Source organism: Lemur catta, chromosome 4 (assembly GCF_020740605.2).
Source record: "Lemur catta isolate mLemCat1 chromosome 4, mLemCat1.pri, whole genome shotgun sequence".
NCBI classification, from domain to species: Eukaryota; Metazoa; Chordata; class Mammalia; order Primates; family Lemuridae; genus Lemur; species Lemur catta.
In genome coordinates, this window is record NC_059131.1 from 23101676 (window position 1) to 23121080 (window position 19405).

At 48.0% G+C, this 19405-nt stretch overlaps 1 protein-coding gene across 2 annotated transcripts in view; it reads right to left on the bottom strand.

The window, feature by feature from the left end:
• Window positions 1-19405, bottom strand: part of XDH (xanthine dehydrogenase) — a 61464-nt gene that overhangs the window by 30341 nt on the left and 11718 nt on the right. For both annotated transcript variants that reach the window (XM_045549335.1, XM_045549336.1), the window contains exons 5-14: window positions 17736-17862; window positions 16771-16832; window positions 10535-10603; window positions 10124-10210; window positions 8724-8865; window positions 6328-6420; window positions 5546-5697; window positions 4192-4285; window positions 2799-2908; window positions 524-708 (exon numbers count right to left, since the gene is read on the bottom strand). In XM_045549335.1, coding sequence (XP_045405291.1) covers window positions 524-708; window positions 2799-2908; window positions 4192-4285; window positions 5546-5697; window positions 6328-6420; window positions 8724-8865; window positions 10124-10210; window positions 10535-10603; window positions 16771-16832; window positions 17736-17862 — 1121 coding nt within the window. The remainder of the gene's footprint in view (window positions 1-523; window positions 709-2798; window positions 2909-4191; window positions 4286-5545; window positions 5698-6327; window positions 6421-8723; window positions 8866-10123; window positions 10211-10534; window positions 10604-16770; window positions 16833-17735; window positions 17863-19405) is intronic.

A 19405-nucleotide genomic window follows, 5' to 3' on the forward strand; every position in this document is an offset into this window, starting at 1 on the left:
AATAGTAGTAGCAGTAATAATAGCATAAGCAGCAGAAGAGGTAGCAGCAATAGTAGCAATAGTAATTGTAATAACAGCAGTAATACTAACCATGGTCATGATAGCAGTAGGAATAGCAGCAGAGATTGTAGCAGTAGTGATAGTACTAGCAACAGTAGTAATAGTAATAGTAGTATTGAATAGCAGTGGTAACTGTAGTAGTAGAAGGGCAGTAGAAGCAGCTGTAGTAGTAGCAATAGAAATATTAGTTGTAGCTGTAGTAACAGCAGCAATGGTATTAATAATACCAGTAGTGGCAATGATAATATTACAGCAGTGGCAATACTACTAGAAGTAATGCTAGTAGTAACACAATAGCAATAGTAGTAACAGTGGTTATAGTAATAGTAGAAGCAAGAGCAGTAGTAGAAGCAGTAGTAATAGCAGTAGTTGCAGCAAAAGTTAATACTACCAGCAGTCATAGCAGCAATAACAGCATATCAACCAACAGCAGCAGCAGCTTCCTTTTGCCCTTAGCCCTTACTTGGACAGCTGCTTCTGGGCAGTCTTGAGTGCCGAGATGGTTCTGTTGGCCATTCCGCCATAGCAAAGAGCCAGCTCCTTCACCTCTGTGGTTCCTGGCTTGAATAAAACTCTCATGCCGCTGGTCACCTTGGCAATGTCATCTTCTCTCCGGGAGGCCTGCTTGAATGCTGAGAAAAACTCACCCTAAAAAAACCCAGAAACATGCCTGTTTTCCACCCTGTTTTGCAAGGACCTCAGGTGGCAAACCTGAAACACAGGGCTGTGAGGGGAGGTGAGCTGCAATCAGGGGGGAGCTGGCCCAGACGTCAAAGACAAGCATAACTGACACCACATTTTTAGAAGGTCCAGAGAACATTCCCAGGAGCTGAAACGGTGTCAGAATTTCTCCGTTAGTCAGGAAAGCTGAGGGTTGGAGACAAAGTAGAACTGGTGGTCTCCACCAAACGTGCAGCTGGGCAGGAGGAAGGGGCTTCACAAAGCCTCCTCACCCGCTTGCCTTCCCCACCTGGAGCCCACTATGAGCGCTTCTCGGGGGCTGTGCTGAGCCCTCTGCTGGCTGCCGGCCTGCCTAGCAAGACAGAGAGCTGCCAAGGGCTGTTTGGAAACACCTTCAGCTGTGGCCGCCGCAGGTGCTCTCTAACGCCTCCCTCCCACCAGTCTACTGGCTACATTTAGGAACCTTGTTTCCTGAAAGAAAGTATCACACTGTGAAACAACTGTTGCCTTTGTGATTTAAACACACTTTACCCCTGGGTCTGAGCCAGGATCTGTCTTTGGGGATAGAAGGAGAGTGTGAGTTACTTTCCAGGTAAGAGCCGTGTGACTTCAAGCCCTTTCCATGTTAGATTTCTCTTGAGGTTTGAGCCCATCCTGGCATGGCAAATTCTGAGTAACACCCAAAGTAAGAGATTTAAGGAAAGCAGATCTATGGGGGAAAGCACAAGGCCCACTGCTCAGGCTCCCAAATGGCCATAGGACTTTCTTTGAAGAAGCTGTGGAGAGCCCCTCCTGAAGATAAAGCTAGCTCAGATTCCTGGTGTCAAACGTGACCCTGGGACACAACGGCCAGACTTCAAATTGTTCTGGAACTGAGGTTCCAGATGCTGACTCCCAGGCCTGCACCAGTCTATGGTGACATTTTCACTAGGATGCCAAGAGCCGTCAGCACTGGGTTGACAACACTCTTAAGAAAGCTTCCTAATTCTGGGTATTGCAATCTCCTTTCTTTTATGAAATGATGCTTTTTTGTTAATGACCACACGTGGCAAAATAAAAGCTAGGTAGTGCTATACCTCTTTCCTCCCTCCTCCCCACTCATAATTTAAAAAAAAATTACTGAATTGTGAAATTCAAAACTCTGGGAGTCACTGCTCAAAATGGTCTATAAAGACAAGCTAGAAAATCATTAAGAAACCACCTCAGGGATATAATTGCTCTAATTTAATTAGCATTCTCATTAAGGAGGTCAAAATGAGCAAGGGCAAAACATGGCTAGGAACACTCGCCAAAGCACGACCCGTGGGGAACACTTCACACCCTCCCGACAGCTGCTCCCCAGGCCTCTTGCAGACCACTTTTCTGAGATGCCCGTCGTGGACCATGTCTTGAGTTGACAGCTGCTGAGAGCGGGGAGAGCCACACCAGGTCAAGATGCTGTGGGCCCCAAGGAACAAGAGCAAGGCAGCCACCTCAGCAGGCCAGAAGAGCTGCTCATGCAGCAGGAATCTGTTGGCATCGACACCTCCTCAAGCCCAAGGTCAGCACGTGTAGGTATGACTCATGGCATCTTCCCCACTCAGCTCACAAACCCTACACTCTTTACTGCAGGAGAAAAAGTCTCCTCTGACATGGGGCAGGAATATTTGGCAGCCAGATGTGTTCTTGCAATTGTGGCATCTTCACTGGCTCTCAGACATCTGCCAAGAATCTTATGAGTTATTTATTAGTCATCACAATAGCCAGCACAGTAGGTGACAGGGTGCCCATTTTACAGATGAAGAAGTTGGGGCCCAGAAAGGTGAAATGACTCATTCAGGACCATACATCCAGCTGTCTGGTTTCACAGGCCATGTCCTACGCACCCCTACCCTGCAACTTCACATCGTCCAGAGAGGAAGATGGTTGGTTCGTTAAAAGCGAAGTTCAGAGAGAAAAACATCAATGTCAAAGTTGAGGGATGCGCAAGTTGGTCCTGAGGCAGACCCTGGTCTTTGTTCTGGAGCCTGGCATTGGGACTAGTTTGTGCAGACACTGGACCCACTCCCGACACTCACCTCCCTGCTGTAGGGGATCTCTACGGAGAGAAGTATCTCCTCCGGACTCAGCAGGGTCTTCCTGTAGCCAGGGAAGAAGGTGTGATCCATCCGAACAGTTCTCCTGGTGCCTGTACAGAGGCAAGATGAAGAGGGACCAACGTGAGGGAAAGGTGGGGAACAACCCACCAGTGGGACTCTTCACCCCGGTGTCTGATGCCCACAGTCAGAGGGAGCGACTGGCACAATTGGGGCAAGAGCACCATCTGAAATCCTTAAGCAATGGTGTGCTGGTGAATAGTTAACAACCTGCTCTTTGGGGCCATGGGGGAGCCTGTTCTGTAGCATTCCCCAGTGTCTGTAGTATAAAGTTCCCACCAGAGCCAAGTTCAAGCTGGCCTCACTGACTGTGAAGCTGGGGAGGGGGGAGGGAAAAGGACCGCTGTCCTCCGTGAGGCCTCCGCACAAGGTTGGCCCTTGGGAACTTTTTTTTCGGAAGAGTTCCCGCCGTTCCACGACATGAGCGGCTCACTGTGCCCAGACTAAACCATACGTCTTATGATGAATGCCTACTTTCCTCTGGGAGTCTGGACTTTCGGTACGTGCCAGTCAGAGGCTGCCTTTGTGACCAGCCTCCCAGAAAATCCTGGGTGCTGAGTCTCTCACAAGCTTCCTAGGTAGACAAGACTCCACGTGTGTCATCACAAGTCACAACTGGAGGAATTAAGCATGTCCTCTGTGGGTCCACTGGGAGAAGTGTCTGGAGGCTTGTGCCTGGTTTCCCCCAGACTTTGCCCCGTACACCTTTTCCCTTTGCTGATTCTGTTTTGCATCCTTCTGCGTAATGAGTCACAGCCATGAGTAGGACTATGTGCTGAGTCCTCCTAACAAATGTCAGATCTAGGGTGGTCTTTGGGGGAGCTCACAGTTGAGTAGCATTTGCACTACACAGCATGTGTAAACAAGCTCAAGAGTACACATAATAGAAAAATGAAGTAAAATAATTAGGAAGTGACGAATTTTGAGTATTTGTTACCTTTGCTTTGATTATAACTTATTTCGTTGTGAATTTACATAATTTAATTTTTAATAATGCCCATGTTTAACAAATGGCTCATAGAATTCCTGAAAATTCAACAGTCAGCTACGGTAAGCCAGTTCATTCCAGCCCAGCACAATGCCATGTAAGGCAGAAACCCGGACAGCAGTTCCCATTGTGAATTCTTTATAAAGAAAAGGTCCAGCTTTCCTGGCCCCCAACTGGGATGCATTCCCCTTGCAGCTTCCCTAGATTTAAACTTCTAGACAGATGGGTCACTGAACTTTGGGTTCTTTTTCTCTAGAAGATGACTTGTCTAGGGAGATTTTTCTCGCCCAAGTCCTTCTTTCCGGACTTCTGCTTCAGGCAGCTCACCTCTGGATACGAGAGTCAGCTTAGCCCTGCTGGCCATGAACACGGGGTTGAGGTCGGAGATGGGGCTGGCAGTGATGATGTTCCCTCCAATGGACTAGGACAAGCAGAGAACGTGCAGTGAGAGTCCACCCCCGAAACCCTTGCTCGTGCAGCCGGCTCCTGCACACAGGGCAGGCAGTGACACCTGCTGTAAGGGGACCCCAAGGACCTGCACCCGCTGTAGACACAAGACAGACACAGTCAGAAAATCTGGGCATTCAGAAAAATGTGCAAAACTTGCCATCAGTTTTTAATCCCAAGTTTGGGGATTGAAGTCTCAGTCCTGAAATTTACCAGGTAAGCCCCTTTAGATTTCTTTGCTTGATTTCGGCAAACCCTTTTGTGAAAGGATTGAGGTAGTTTATCACAAAGGCCATATAGAGTTAGTAAAATAGAAATAAAGGATAAAGATCAAGGAAAAAGAGGAGGAAGTTAAAGTTGAGCAATTTGTTCTATTTGGACCTGAACTTCCCAGCAACTTGGCACAAAATGTAAGAAGAATCAGATACGGGGTTCTCATTATTAGAAAATAGAAAGAGAATCAGTTGCACAATGGAAATAAAGTTCTTCCTAGAAGTAGATTCTAGCAGAACTAAGGAACTCAGTAGAGCTCTTATGTCTCCTCATCTATAATCAGATGTGGCAGATACATGGGGTGGGGGTAGGGGAATAGGAGTAGGCTATTTCATTTTTAATTTTTAAAAAATTAAAAATGGAAGGAAGAGCTTTTGTCCCAACAGCATAAACTGTTGTGAACCTCCAACAGCACAGGGTGTGTGAACGCCACCATTTGCAACCTGGGAATTTCAGGGCTAGTCTGAAAGCTGGTTGTGAATAGTCAACAGGTGAATCCCTCCCTCCTCTTATGGGGGCTCTGCCTCTGGTTCTCTCTAATTCTGAAAGGGAGAGCCCCTTGGAATTTTGCCTTCTTCCTAACGTATCTCTTATTCGTCTACTGATAGGTGCAGCCAAGCTCAGAAGAGGGAGGCAGAAAGCTGGGTCTCTGCAACCTCAGGGGTGAGGACTGAGTCGCAGAGTAAGAGTTTTCCAGAGTGGCCCACAGACCACTTTCATCAGAAGCACCGATCCCTGGGCTGCATCCCACACCCCAGCTCAGAGTCTCTGAGGGTGGGGCCCAGGAATCTGCATTGTTAACGGGCACCACCCCACCTGCCCGGGGAACTCTAAGCACTAACGTTTGAGGCCCACTGGGCTGAAGCAAGAGAGAGTCTGCAGCAGCGGCCAGACAAGCCACCCTGCCTTCTGTGACAGGCCCGGTCTCCCGGGCCTTGCTGGCCTCCGAACAGGGACTCACCGCCACAGACTTGACCTGCTTCCCAGCAAACCAGCGCAGCTGCTCCAAGACTCCTCTGAACACCTCTGTTTTCTGAGCAGGAAGCTTAGCAACTGCATCAACCAGGGTCTTTTCCACAAAGCTCAGGGGGCAAGCAGCTCCAAAGGAAATACCTGGGAACACATGCTCAGAATAACATCAATCCTTCTACAGCTCAGAAAACACTTTCATATACAGCTCCTATGAAGCTTTAGAGCAACCCAAGCAGGGCTGAATCAAGACTTCTATATTTATATGGATGAGGAAATTAGGGCCCAGAGAGGTTAAGTGACTTAACCAGTGTCACACAGCTAATAAAAGAGCCAGTACTCAAGCCCAGGCCTCTTGATCCTATAGCCTATGCTTTTTCCTCTAAACCACTGATTCTCAACTCAATAAAATTAGAATTTCTGGGGATGAAGTCCTGGCATTTTTTTAAAAAGCACCTAGGCACAACCCCTCACCTCCCCGACCCCTCCTCTCATGGATGATTCTAATGTGTGTAGCCAGGATTTACAACAACTCTTGAAGATCTCACAGCCTCTTGCCCACTGGCACCCTGCCCTGGATGCCTGGTGGGAGAAAGGCAATGAAAGGGGCCCCTCCCCAGCCTCCAGATTCCCCGGGGAGTGAAGGGGCCCCCCCAGGAGCAGCAGGAGGCAGCCAGAGCCAACAGGGAGCCACCCTGGCACCTTCCATCCCCTCTTGTGACCCGTCCCCAGCATCACAGCCTCTCTGTGGGCTCGGGGCCAGCCTCGCCTTACCCTCAGGTCCATGCTGCACCGAGTTCAGCTCCGGGATCCAGGCTGGGCAGACGATCAGAGGAAACAGCATGTTCTTAAACTTCATCTCGATGCCTTGAGAGAAATGAGAAGCCCGAAGTTATAGGCCCACTGTTGTATCATCAGGGCAGTCCTCAGCAGTATCACACACAGGATATATGACATATTCACACCATAACATGCTCCGTGGGTGTCTTGGGATTAGGAAATGCAGTGGACAAGGTGTGGGATTAGGTGCAGTCTCTGGACTGTCAGCCCTAAAACTGTGTCTTTCTCTCCCTTTCAAAAAAAAAAAAAAAAACCCTATCTGAATTCAAATGAAATGAGTTTGAATTCACTCTAATGTATTAATGTATGTGTGTGCGCATGTGAATGTGTGTGTGTGATACCATTAGGAAACACAGGAGATCAAGATATGTCAGGAACTCTTCTAAGCACCTTACCTATTTCAACTCATTTAAATTTCACAACAACCCTATGAGGTACTGTGATTTATCGCTGTTTATAGATGAAGAAAGTGAGGCACAGAAAGAGTAAGTTTCCTGCCCAAATCACACAGCCAAGAATAGGCAAATTTTAGCACCTGAGCTATTGTTAGTGTTGCAGCGTAATAGTAATAAAAACATGAAAGTCTGACATTAAACCAAAAAGGGAAAATGAGAGAGAAAACGTCAAATCTGTCCTCCAGTCCCTAGTACCTGTCGGAGTTCTCCAAGATGTATGACTTTGCAGGGCCACACATGTGTCTGGTTTATGTTTTCCCCAACTAACTAAGTTAGGAATCTTGGTTATACAGATGCTCCTCTGTTCCTTAGACCCAGCAGCCTCAACACCTCTCCCAGCCCCGCCAACACGGCTATATGTGGGAAAGGCTAAAAAGAAATGCCTGTTCACCCCTTCCCTCTCCCCCAGTGCTGCTTAGGATTTCTGAAGGGGGCCCAGGCTTTGAGGAGTCTGGCTTGTTTGTTTGAATATCGGCTCGGAGGATGAGAATGGAGATTGAAGCAGAAAGTCTCTGCCTACTTTCCACCGATACCCTGCGTTGGCTGGAGGTGCTGATGCCGTTGGGGTGTGTGTGTACAAGGGAGGAGGGAGGAGGGAGGGGGGAAGATAAAAGTGGTTATTCCTAATTGTGGAGCTTATACAATCTTTGTGCATTCCTTTCTCTTGGAATCCAACTGGGCCCCGGACATCGTATGACTCATGTCAAGAAGCATGTCAAAGGATCTCCCAAGATTCTCCCAGCCACCTTAGACCATGCCATCCCTGGACTGCATGGGCCATGAATCCTTTTAAGCCATGGGCACCAGGATCACATCACCTGAGGCGTGTCTCAGCCCACCCTGCCACCCCATTGTGTTGCAAAACTGCAACATCTGTGTTCACAAGGGCAAAGCCAGCTTTGAGTTCCATCAGCACTGACCCTGCCAGGCCCTCCTCTCTGTGGCTGTGGGTCCAGCCAGAACCTGGAGCTTCAGGGCTCCTTCAGGAACCAGAGCCAGGAGTCTCCCAGAAGCTGCACTTGACTGCTTAAAAGCGTGTCATACCCCACCAGCCCCCAAACCAGAGGTCCTTTAGGAGAAACCTCAGCTGTGCCACTTAGATCCTCACTAGGCTTGTGACCCAGTAAAGTGGAAACAGGCTAAGCCAGGTTGAGAGATGGATGGACGTTAGCAGAGGCCTGGGCAGCTCTGGGCAGCTCTGCCCTCTCTCCCTCTCTTGAGGCCCTGGGGCTGAGAGCGGCACATCCTGAGTCCCTCAGCCTGGTCACATGCTGCAGGCCTCACGCCCCCGTGGTGGTACCAACAGGGCAGGTGGCCATGGTCACAGGCAACACAAACAGTCACACTTGGACATCTCCTTCACCTTGTCACATCACCCCCCAGGAAAGGGGAGGCAAAAGTGTGACATCTGTGGAAGCCCCAGTGTCCATCAGAGCCTGGCCTGGACACTTGGTTTACTCTCCCCCCTCCTCCCTAGGAGAGCCCTGAGGGAAGGAACCGTGTCCAGGTGACCTTTGTATCCCAAGCTCTTCCCAGAGTCCCTGGCTCATAGCTGGCACTCTGTAAATGTTTATGGGGAAAAGTCAATGTGCACACAAGGATCTCATTTAATAACCAAAACAACCATTTGAGGAGTTATTATTGCCCCATGTAAGAAAAGGGAAAAGGAGGGAAGGGGAGGACACACAGCCAGCAAGGTGCTAAGCCAGATCTGTGCCACTCCAAAGCCAAGGGTCTTTGCAGGAATGCAAGTGTCCAGGGCTCCTTGGGGGCTTTGGGGCAGTCAGTGGGGCAGGGGTGGGGTGCACAGGGGTAGGGTTGGGGTGGTGAGGGGGGCAGGAAGGACGAGCAACACTCCCAGGCCCCAGGCCTTACCGATCTCCGTGTTCCCCACCACCAGCTTGGCGTCAGGGTGCAGAGCTTTGAGGTCCAGCAGCTCCTTCAGCGTGGAGGCCTGTATCCACGTCACACGCTCCCCTTCAAAACGCAGTTGCTTCCGAGGGGTGTCCTTCAGCCTCTGAGAAATGTAGTTTTCTTACTACACTGCCTCCCTCTTCCCACTGCCATTCCCCCCATAAATTGCTTTAATCCGCAATCAGCTCTTCTATTGGCTTGTTTAATACTGAGTTCAGGATGAAGACATATGTTAGGGGAGCAGAAGGAGGAACTAAAACATTCTATGGCAGGAACTCCCTCGCGGCCATTAAATACACACTTAGTCTTTACAAGACCTCCATGAAGGAGGCATGTGAGCCTCATTTTTCCAGGTGAAAGATGCACCTGAGAATCAAGGAGGTTATGGGACCCGCTGACAGTCACCTGCCCTGAGAGGACCCCAGCCGACCTGGCTGACAACCCAGGTTCCTGCAGTGCCCCACACGGACTCCAGGGGGCGCAGTGGGCAAGGCGTGGGAAGAGGTCGGGGAGGAAGGGGTGTCATAAGGGGACGTCTAAGAGGTCTGGCGCCCGGTGCATGAAGGGTGACGCTAGGCTGGGAAAGAAACCCCCAGATCAAGCTGATGCGTTTTCAAGGTTTCACAGTCCCAAGAAAGATATTCGGGGGCCTGCTGCAAAGCCATTCTCTCTGGCCTGTTGAGCCTACAAGGCAGTCTTCATGAGCTCAACGCCCCAAAAAATGTGCACTTGACAAACTCTGGGAGTGCTTGATTCTTTCCTTGCAATAAATGCTGGAGTGAAGGTGAGAAAGTTGGTGTGGAGGGGCGCCTTAAAGCAGAACTGCAAACTGCAGGTCATATACCCTTTGAATACAGCTCTCTTTTTTGTTTTTTAAATGAATGGGCTGCTTGTAGAGAGAAGAATAGGCTGCTTGTGTGTGTGTGTGTGTGTGTGTGTGTGTGTGTGTGTGTGTGTGTGTGTGTGTGTGTGTGTGTGTGTGTGTGTGTGTGTGTTGGGGGGGGGGAATCTGGGGGGTTATACATTAGATACAGCCAGGAGGTCAACACATAGTTGTAGAGCACCTACTACTGCTACACAGTGTGCCCGGAGACCCAGTCCCTCTCCTCACAGGGCCTGTCCTCTAGCGAGGAACACAAAACACCAAATTAGTAACCCTGAGTGTGACACGTGTGAGAAGGGCAGGGGCTTGGGCCTATGTGACAGAGGGACTTGGCCCAGCAGGAGTGTCAGAAAGAGGAAGGGAAATGCAGGCTGAAACCTGAAGCACAAGGAAGACACGAGGTGGGTATGGAAATACAGCAGGTCTCCAGGGACTCTCGGTACAGCCTGGCTGGACCTCTCCCCGAGGCGTCACCTACCAGCAACTCTGGGGGGAAGATGGGCTCCTGGGTGGGATCCAGGGGTGTGAATTCCTCTGGTTTGAACAGAGATGGCGACAGACTGAGCTGCAGGGAAAGAGAACAGGCAAGTGGTACGGTGTCTTCTCCTTTCCAATACCCCATAGGACTGACCCAGCCCTTTCTCTGAGTGAGCTCAGTCCTGGCCCCCAGCAGGCTGGTGGAGGGGCAGGCAGCTCCCGGGGAGCAGGAGCAGGAGGTCTTGCCAGAGACCCCAGGGCTGACGTGCACCTTCACACCCCCATAGCCCAGCCATCACCGACCCTTGCCATAGTTTCCTCTCTGGCCCCTACTCCTGGGGGTGTAGAGAGAGTCCACTGACTCCTCTGAGAGTGGCCCCCCAGGCTTCCAGGGGGAGAGGTACCCACTTACCACGTGGTCTTTCTTCAAGTTCATGCAGCAGTTTGGATTGTCCCCATCTCCTCTGCAGCATCCACCATCCTAGAGAGATGATAAACATTTGCACAAGGATATTTGCTGAGGAACCTAGGTTATTAATATCTAGCAAACTCCAGCATACACAGGGGAGCAGAGACCCTGCCCCATCCCCCCTGCCTCACTGCGCAGAGTTGAGGGCTCTGCTACGTTCTCTCTGGCTTAGTTCATATAGACTAAACAGCTCACGGATAAACCAACAGGAGGAACAGGGAAATGGAATTTCGGGAAAACACCTCCATTAAAACTAGCTCCTACTGTATCAAAACCTATCCTTAAGCCCATTTTCCTTCTTCAGTGCTGCTTCGTTAGAAGCCCGGATAAGAGAAATTCCCATTTGTTCTCTCAGGATTGGAGAGGCCCTACTTCCAGATCAGCCAGGTTCTTTGGGGCTTGGCTGAGTGTCTCCCAGGCTGTGGGCCCCTGCCAAGCATGTCCAAAACCAGCACTGGGCCCAGCAATGTGTCCAGCCAGCGTGCCCAGTGCCTCCCTGCTACTTAGTGGGCACTTCTTCCCAAAAAGCTACGCACTCTTCACTCCTTGCGGGGGGCCTGCTTTGGAGGAAGGGCACAGGTCGATCACCATCTGCTCTGAGAAAGGACTTGCTCAAGAACTCTCCCAAGAGCAGAGCCCAGATAGAGCCCAGAATCAGTGCCTTCCAGAACGAGGCATTGCAGAGCAGGGCAGGGGTGTGTTCACCTGACTGAGCTGCTCCAAGAAGGCAGGAGCTGTGGCTCAGGGCTTCAGGAGACACTCTAGAACTGTGGGGTTGTGCTGAGACAAAAAAAGTGGGGGAAGCTCACAGGCCCAGCATGAGGCACTTTTCTGAAGTAGCTGAGGTCTGAAGAAGCAGGCTGGGAGCAGCCTTCCTGCACATGAGCCAGGGGAGACACCATGCTGTGCTGGCATTTCACAACCTACTGTCTTTCCCAAGAAAACTCAGAGAGCCATGGAGACTGGAGGTGTGAGAACTGGTGAGCACAGTCAGGCGATGGCATGAGGAGAGAAACACCTCCCTCGTCTTGACCCGCTGCACATCCACAGCTTGGCCACTGGACCCCAGGCCTGCTCTGTCCATTCTGGCCCTCCCCACTGCCACTTTGCCCTTCCCCTCTATACTTAGAAAGGGAGGAAGACAGGTTGCTTAGTGCCTCTTCTCATCTTCCTTCTTGGAGAAGGAGCAACGCAGGGGAATTCCCATGTGAAGTGAGAAGAACCTGCTTCTAGGAAGGCATCCGCCTCCGGCACCCAGCCCTCCTGAGGAGGGACATGTCTCACGGAAGTACATTCCCCAGATGATTAAGGGGCCAGCACATTACTACTCAGATCTTTGTTCTTGATCATTCCTTGATGTGTTCATGACATAAAATATTGCGATGTACAATAATGCCTCCCTGCCCTCGAGGTCTACCGAGGTTGGGTAAGGCTGAATTTTCCCACCCCTGCCCTCCTGAGATTTCTGCTTCATTAAGTAAGGTTCTTCGTTTGTGCCTTTTTAAAAAAAAATAAGCTTTCTTCTTATTTTTAGAGCAGTTTTAGGTGCACAGCAAAATTGAATGAGAGGTACAGAGAATTCCCAAATACCCTCTGTCCTCACACATGCACAACCTCCCTCACTATCGATATCCATCCGCACCAGAGTGGTTTGAGAGCTGACGTTCCATGATTTTTATTCTTTTAAATTTGTTAAGGTGTGTTTTATAGCTAAGAATGTGGTCCATATATGTAAAAGTTCCATGTTAGCTTGGAAACAGTGGCTTTTCTGCTGTTGGCTAAAGTAGTTCATAAATGTCAGTTATGTTCATTGATGGTACTATTGAGTTCAACTATGTCCTTACTGATTTTTGGCCTGCTGGATCTGTCCATTTCTAATAGAAGGATGTCTCCACCTGTTGATGTCTCCACCTGTAATAGTGGATTCATCTACTTATCCTTGCAATTCTATCAGTTTTTGCCTCACATATTTTGAAGCTCTGTTGTTAGGTGCATGTACATCAAGGATTGTTAAGTTTTGTTGGAGTATTGATCTTTTTATCATTTTTAATGCCCCTCTTTTTCCCTGATAACTTTCCTTGGTCTGAAGTCTGCTCTCTCTGAAATTAATGTGGCTGTCCCCACTTTGTTTTAATTAATGTTAGCATGGTGTATCTTTTTCCATATATTTACTTTTAGTCTATACTTTAATCTATTTCTATTTAAAGGGAGTTTTTATAGACAGCATATATTAAAATAGTTGGGCCTTGGCTTTTGATCCACTATGACTATATCTGTCTTTTAATTGGTATATTTAGATTATTGACATTTAAGGCAATCATTGATATAATTGGATTAGTATGTACTATATTTGTTACTATTTTCTATTTGTTGCCCTTTTTCTTTGTTCCTGTTTTTGTCTTTCACACATTTTCTGACTTTTGTGGTTTTCATTGAGCATTGTATATGATTACATTTCCTCTCCTTTCTTATGATCTGTTATACTTCTTTTTTTAACCTTTTTTAGTAGTTGCCCTAGAGTTAGCAATATACATTTACAACTAATCCAAGTCTACATTCAAATAACACTATACCACATCACAGTAGTACACATTCCTTATAATAACAAAGTATTTCTAATTTTTACCTCTTATCCTTTTTATCATTGCTATTATTCATTTTACTTATACATAAGCACATGCACACATATATATACATAATCAAATACATTGTTGCTATTATGACTTTAAACAAATTGTTATATGTTAGATCAATTAAGATTAAGAAAAATAAAAGTTTTTGTTTTACCTTTACTTATTCATTCTCTGATGTTCTGAGTTTCTGACCTATATCATTTTCCCTCTCTTTGAAGGACTTTTTTCAACATTTTTCACAAGACAGGTCTATTGGCAACAAATTCCCTCAATTTTTGTTTGTCTGAGAAAGTCTTTATGTCTCCTTCACTTTTGATGGATACTTTTGTAGGTTACAGAATTTTAGGTTGGTGGGTTTTTTTTCTCTCAATACTTTATAAGTATTTCACTACACTCTCTTCTTGTTTGCATGGTTTCTGGGAGAAGTCAGATGTACTTCTTATCTTTGTTCCTTTTCAGGTAAGATGTGTTTTCCTCCGGCTTCTTTCAAGACATTTTTTTAATCTTTGATTTTCTGAGGTTTGAATATGATATGTCTTGGAGTCATTTTGGGGAGGTTGTTTGTTTGTTTGGGGTTTTTTGGTATTTATCCTGCTTAGCGTTCTCTGAATTTCCTGGCTTTAATTAAAGTCTAACATTAATTTAGGAAAATCCTCAGTTCTCTTTTCTTTCTTCTTCTGGTATTCCCATTACACATGTTACATCTTCTATAGTCATCCCACAGTTCTTGGATTTTCTGTTGGTTTTTTTTTCTTCACTCTTTTTTCTCTTTGCTTTTTAGTGTTAGAATTTTGTCTTGTCATATCCTCAAGCTCAGAGATTCTTTCCTCAGCCATGTCCAGTCTACTGATGAGCCCACCAAAAGCAGTCTGCAATTTATTATATTATTTTTGATCTCTAGCATTCCCTTTTGATTCTTTCTTAGAATTTCCATCTCTCTGCTTACATTACCCATCTGTTCTTGTATGTTGTCTACTTTTTCAATTAAAGCTCTTAGCATATGAATCATAGTTTATAAAATTCTTGGTTTGACATGGCCAACATCCTGGCCATATCTAACTCTGGTCCTGCTGTTTGCTCAGTCTCTTCAAAATGTGTCTGCTTTTGAGTGTGCCTTGTAATTTTTTGTTGAAAAGCGAACGTGATGTACTAGACAAAAGGAACCGCTATAAAAAAGGCCTTCAGTTAATGTACTGGTACAATGCGGGAGAAGAGAAGTACTGACAGTCCTAGGATTAGGTCTCAGTGTTTTGGTGAGCCTGTGCCCCTAGACTGTGAACTCACACATATTTCTCAGGGTTTGTTTTCTCCCTCAGGTGGGACGAGATGGCTGGAGGGGGGCTGGGTTATGTATTTCCCTTCCCCATGTGGAAAAATAGAGGGAACTGGAGTTTGGTATTTCCCTTCCCCGAGGTAGGTTAGGCTTTGATACAACCTCAGAAGTTTAGGCTCTGGTAAAATAGATTCTTCTGAGAGCAGAACTTGTTAGGAAGAACAGAATGCTCTGGCATATTTCAAAATGATTCCTTTTCTCCTCTCCCTACTGGAAACCCAAGAGGATTTTTCTCTAACATTGACTGTGAAGACCTGGTAGAGCTCTTAGAGGTAAAATTCACAAAGTATACAGCCCCCCCCCATCAGTGCCCCCGCCATAGGACTGGGTCCCTCTGGAGTTTGTATCCACATTGCTCCTCCAGCAATTTGCCACGTTGTTTAGCTTTTCCTACCCTGGTAAAGGTTCCTGCAGAGGTTTCTGCTCTGATACGTTGTGAGTCTCTGTGTCTGCCTGCCTGTCTCTCTAATTTGCGGGGCAATGGTTTGTCCTGAGACTTCAATTATCTGCTGGATCTAAAAAGAGTTGTTGATTTTTCAGTTTGCTCAGCTTCTTACTTGATGTTAGGACAGAATGAAGACTCCTAAGCTGCTTACGTGCCAGGGCAGAAGCTGCAAGTCTTGCTTGTGCCTGTTTTGCGGTTCTTTCACTTCCTGCCTTGCTGCTGGATCGACACTGTCAATTCTTGCGTGAGCAGTGTGCCCACCTCTAGCTGACCTTCCTCACCCTTTCCTGGTGTCTGCTGTGGACAGGGAAACTGATAACCAGGTTTGTGAGAGCTGTGTGTAAAATTAGAGTAAAAAGGCTCTGAATAAAGGTCTCAGGGGCCTCCAACAAGTAACATGTGTGAGCACCTTTCATGCAGCAGGTATTTTGGCTGCTCCAAGCTCTCAGCCTCTCTCTGCTCTACCCTGCTGGGCAGCTGGACCCAGAGGCGTGTGCTGCACCATGGAAGAGGAGCCATTTCAATTTCCAAGAGGGAGTGTGATTTCCTACTACACTAAAGCCCTTCTTTTTTGAGAAACCAGGAGGACTGGTTATGTTGTATCTCTTGAGGCAGGCTCCTATGAAGTCAATAGAGGCCAGATTAACAACCCCTGGTTCTCAGGAAAGCCTGAGCAATTTATGAACATTATATAATGGCTAATGTACCAGCACGATAATTTATAGTTGACATTTATTGAATACTTAAGATGTGCCAGGCATCGCTCTAAAAGCTTTACAAGAAGTACCTAATTCTTATAAACACAGTAAGGTAGATATTATAGTCACCACTTTAGAAACAAGGAAACTTGTCCAAGGTCATGCATCAATTAAGTGGGGGAATAGGATTTGAATCCAGGTCTGCCTACTCCAAATTTGAGCTTTCAATCATTTTCATTTAATTCCACATCTCCTAATGCTTCAGCAGCAGCAGCATTAACCGGGTGTGGTGTTTTCCACCCTTGTAAGGCCCTGTCTCCATCCCCACTATCCCTTCTTGGGTTATTTGGACACAGCTTTCCTTTGTGTGACGTGCCACCCCTAAGGGTGAGTGCAAAGCATAGGAGTCTGTAACTCCCTGCACCTAGAATCTCACTGAGATGAGTTTGTTTGATTAGAGTCAGGATTAACTTGACCCAACTGAGGAATCAGGTAAAACCTGGAGATGAAGCCAAGAGGGGACAGGCCAGCCCTCTGTTCTTGCCAGATGGCAGGTGTGTGTGTATGTGAGCGTGCCTGTGTTTGTGTAATCAATGCCCACACACCGGCTGTGGCTTCTCACTCCGAGTTCTACGAACACTGCAGGGGTTCACAAACTGTCTGGAGATCTAATTATCAGTTACATAAGCCCAGCAGAGAGCCGAGTCGGGGAGGGAAGGAGGAGGAGCGCAAGTGCTGAGCCTGGCTGGGTTGTTATTAAATGCCACGTTCAGCACCTGTGCCACGGGCTGAGCCTGCCAGTCTCCAAGGGAAAGCTGCCGAGCCCAGAGGCCCTGCAGGGAGCTAGGTCTTAGGCAGTGTGCCTCTTCCAGAGTCCAAGTCCCCATGCTGTTGATAAAAAGAACGGCAGAGTCTGCCCCCCATGTCAGAAGTCCCCAGCAGGAAGACCCACTAACTGGCCCTCTTAGCTTTCTTGGTAGACCAGAGGCCCTTGGCACCCCTGACAACGGTGACTTCTGAGTGTTACTGCTTTAGGAGCAGGGGCGCTGCTGTTCTAGGCCCCCACTTACCCTGGCGAAGGTCCGGAAGCCCTGGAGGATGGGTCTGTAGCCTGTGCAGCGGCACAGATTTCCTGCGGGCCAAGGAAAAAGCTGCCATGTTAGTGCAGGCCCCAGGGAAGGGGTGGGGGGTCTGTGACTTTGCCCCCAGCTCATTTGGGTGCTCCCTGTGCCACTTGCCCTTGCATATCCTCTCCTCCTCCCCACAGTCCTGACTGACATCCTCCAGAAGCCCTCCTAGAAGGCCCAGACTGAGCCAGGTGCCCTCCTAAGTGTTCCATGGCAGCAGGTCCTAGCTCTGTCAGGGAGCTTATCAAACCACACTGTAAACTCTCTTCCCCTTCAGTGTGAACTCCTTGAGAGTAGGGACTGTGTCTTTCATCCCTGTGTCCCCTGTACCTTCTATATAGTGCCTGGCATGGGTTAGGACTCAAAGTAGCTGATTGATAAATGATAGATTGACATGAGGAATAGAAGGGAGCCTTCTCTATTCAATTCAGAGAAATAGACACGTGGTACAGGCCCCTGGGCCCATTCACAGAGGCAAATGGAATGCCAGTCCCTGTCTGTGGCTCAGAATCCCAACCACCTTGTTCATATGTGGTCTTCCCCTTGCAGAATCCCCTTCTGGCGAGAGCTGAGAGGAAAGGAAGCCACGTCACTAGTCTCTGTGGAGCTTCCCAGATGACATCCTCCCACGCCAGCTGCCCACTGCCAGCCTACTCAATGCTGCGGGAAGGCAGGAAGATGAACACAAATGCAGGGGATCCCAGGAGGTCCCTACACCACCCAAGTGCTCTCCAAATTAAGAGAGCACTAACTCTCTAGCAGATCTTAGCCACCACATCGGGGTGGTCTCCCCCAAAGGGCGGTCCCTCACAACCCTAGCCCCTCTCTGGCCTTCACCTTGGCCCTGCCTGCCCTCTGTAGTGCCCCGTTTGCCGTTCCACCTCCTGGGCTGTGCGGAAGGCCCCTACCTTGGAAGGCATTCTCAATCTCCTCAACAGTGGGCGTGGGCTGGTTCCGCAGCAGCGTGTACATGCTCATGACGATGCCGGGGGTGCAGAACCCGCACTGGGAGCCATGGCTTTTGGCGATTCTCTCCTGAAAGGGAGAGATAACAGACACCTGTGTCGGCAGAACTCCTCCCAGGCTCCCAGGAGAACTCACCTGGAGCCAGCCCACGTTGAGAGACAGCAGGGAGTAGCGTTCACTGCGCAAGGTCAAGTTCTGGTGCTGCTGCTTACCAACGGTGCCCTCACCCAGGTCACCAAGCCCCTCTGAGCCGCAGAGTCCTCGTCTGTACTTGCCCCTACAGGTGTGGTGAGGACTAACTGAGATAATTCACGTAAAGCTCTTAACCTCGCACCTGCATAAAGCAGGCAGTCAGCCCATGCTAGTTATAAGTAGGAAGGTCCCTTTAAAGAATAGTGACATTAGAACCAGAGGGTGGCTTATCACCCTTCATTCCCATCATTCAACAGAGGAGAAAGCAGGCCCAGAGAACTGAGGAAATTTGCCCAAGCTCACACAGGGCAGAGGGAAGAACTGTGTTGTGTTTCTTTAACTTCACTATCCTGCAATCCAACTCAACCAGCATTTATGAAGCACCAACTGAATCCATTTTATTCCAAAATAGAATACCACTGTATCCCTGTATTCTTACATGAAGGCAACCCTGGAAGCTCAGGGAGGACATAAGAATTGGGAAATGTGTCAAATGGACTTTACCATATGCATTGAACGTCACAGAATTTTCATTCAAAGCTGAAAGATTTTTATAAGGAGATTCTCCTACACATTTTTTTTTTGTGTGTGTCTCTTGGGAGTCTCTCTTGGAATTTATGTGAAGTAAAATTGCTAGAAAATTGTATCCCCAATGGCTAGCATATACAGTTGTCCCTTGGTATCAGTGGAGGACTAGTTCCAGCACTCCCTGCAGATACCAAAATCCCTTATATAAAATGGTGAAGTATTTGCATACAACCTGCTCAGTCCACTCATGCACTTTGAATTATCTCTAGATTACATGTAATACCTACTGCGATGTAAATGCTATGTAAATAGTTGTTATTGTGTATTGCTTAGGGAATAACGATAAGAAAAAAGTTCTGTACATGTTCAGTACAGACTCCTTTTAAAAAAAAATTCAATCTACAATTGATTGAACCCATGGATACAGAACTCACAGATACAGAGGATGGGCTGTATATTTATTCATTTTATGAATATTTACTGAGGGCCTACTGTGTGCCAGGCACAGTAAAGGCTGTGGGGATAGAGCAGTGACGAGGAGAGATGAGGTCTCTGATCCCATGAAGCCCACATTCTAGTAGGGGAAACATGAAGACAAACAAACAAGAGGACTCTAGATGCAGGTCAGCACCATGTAGGGAATTTGTACAGGACAACGTGATCCAGAATGACCAGCAGCTACTTAGAGTGGTCAGAAAAGGCTGCTCTGAAAAGCGGATTTGGATCAGGAACGAGTGTGTTCCAGGCAGTGGGAACAGCAGGTACACAGGCTCTGAGGACAGACAAGCCTGGCTAGGGTTGTGGAAAGGCCAACGCGGGTGGAGTCGCCTGGGACTGGAAGAATTGGCCAGGGGTGTGAGCAGCTGCCAGATCATATAGTGCTTCACAAACC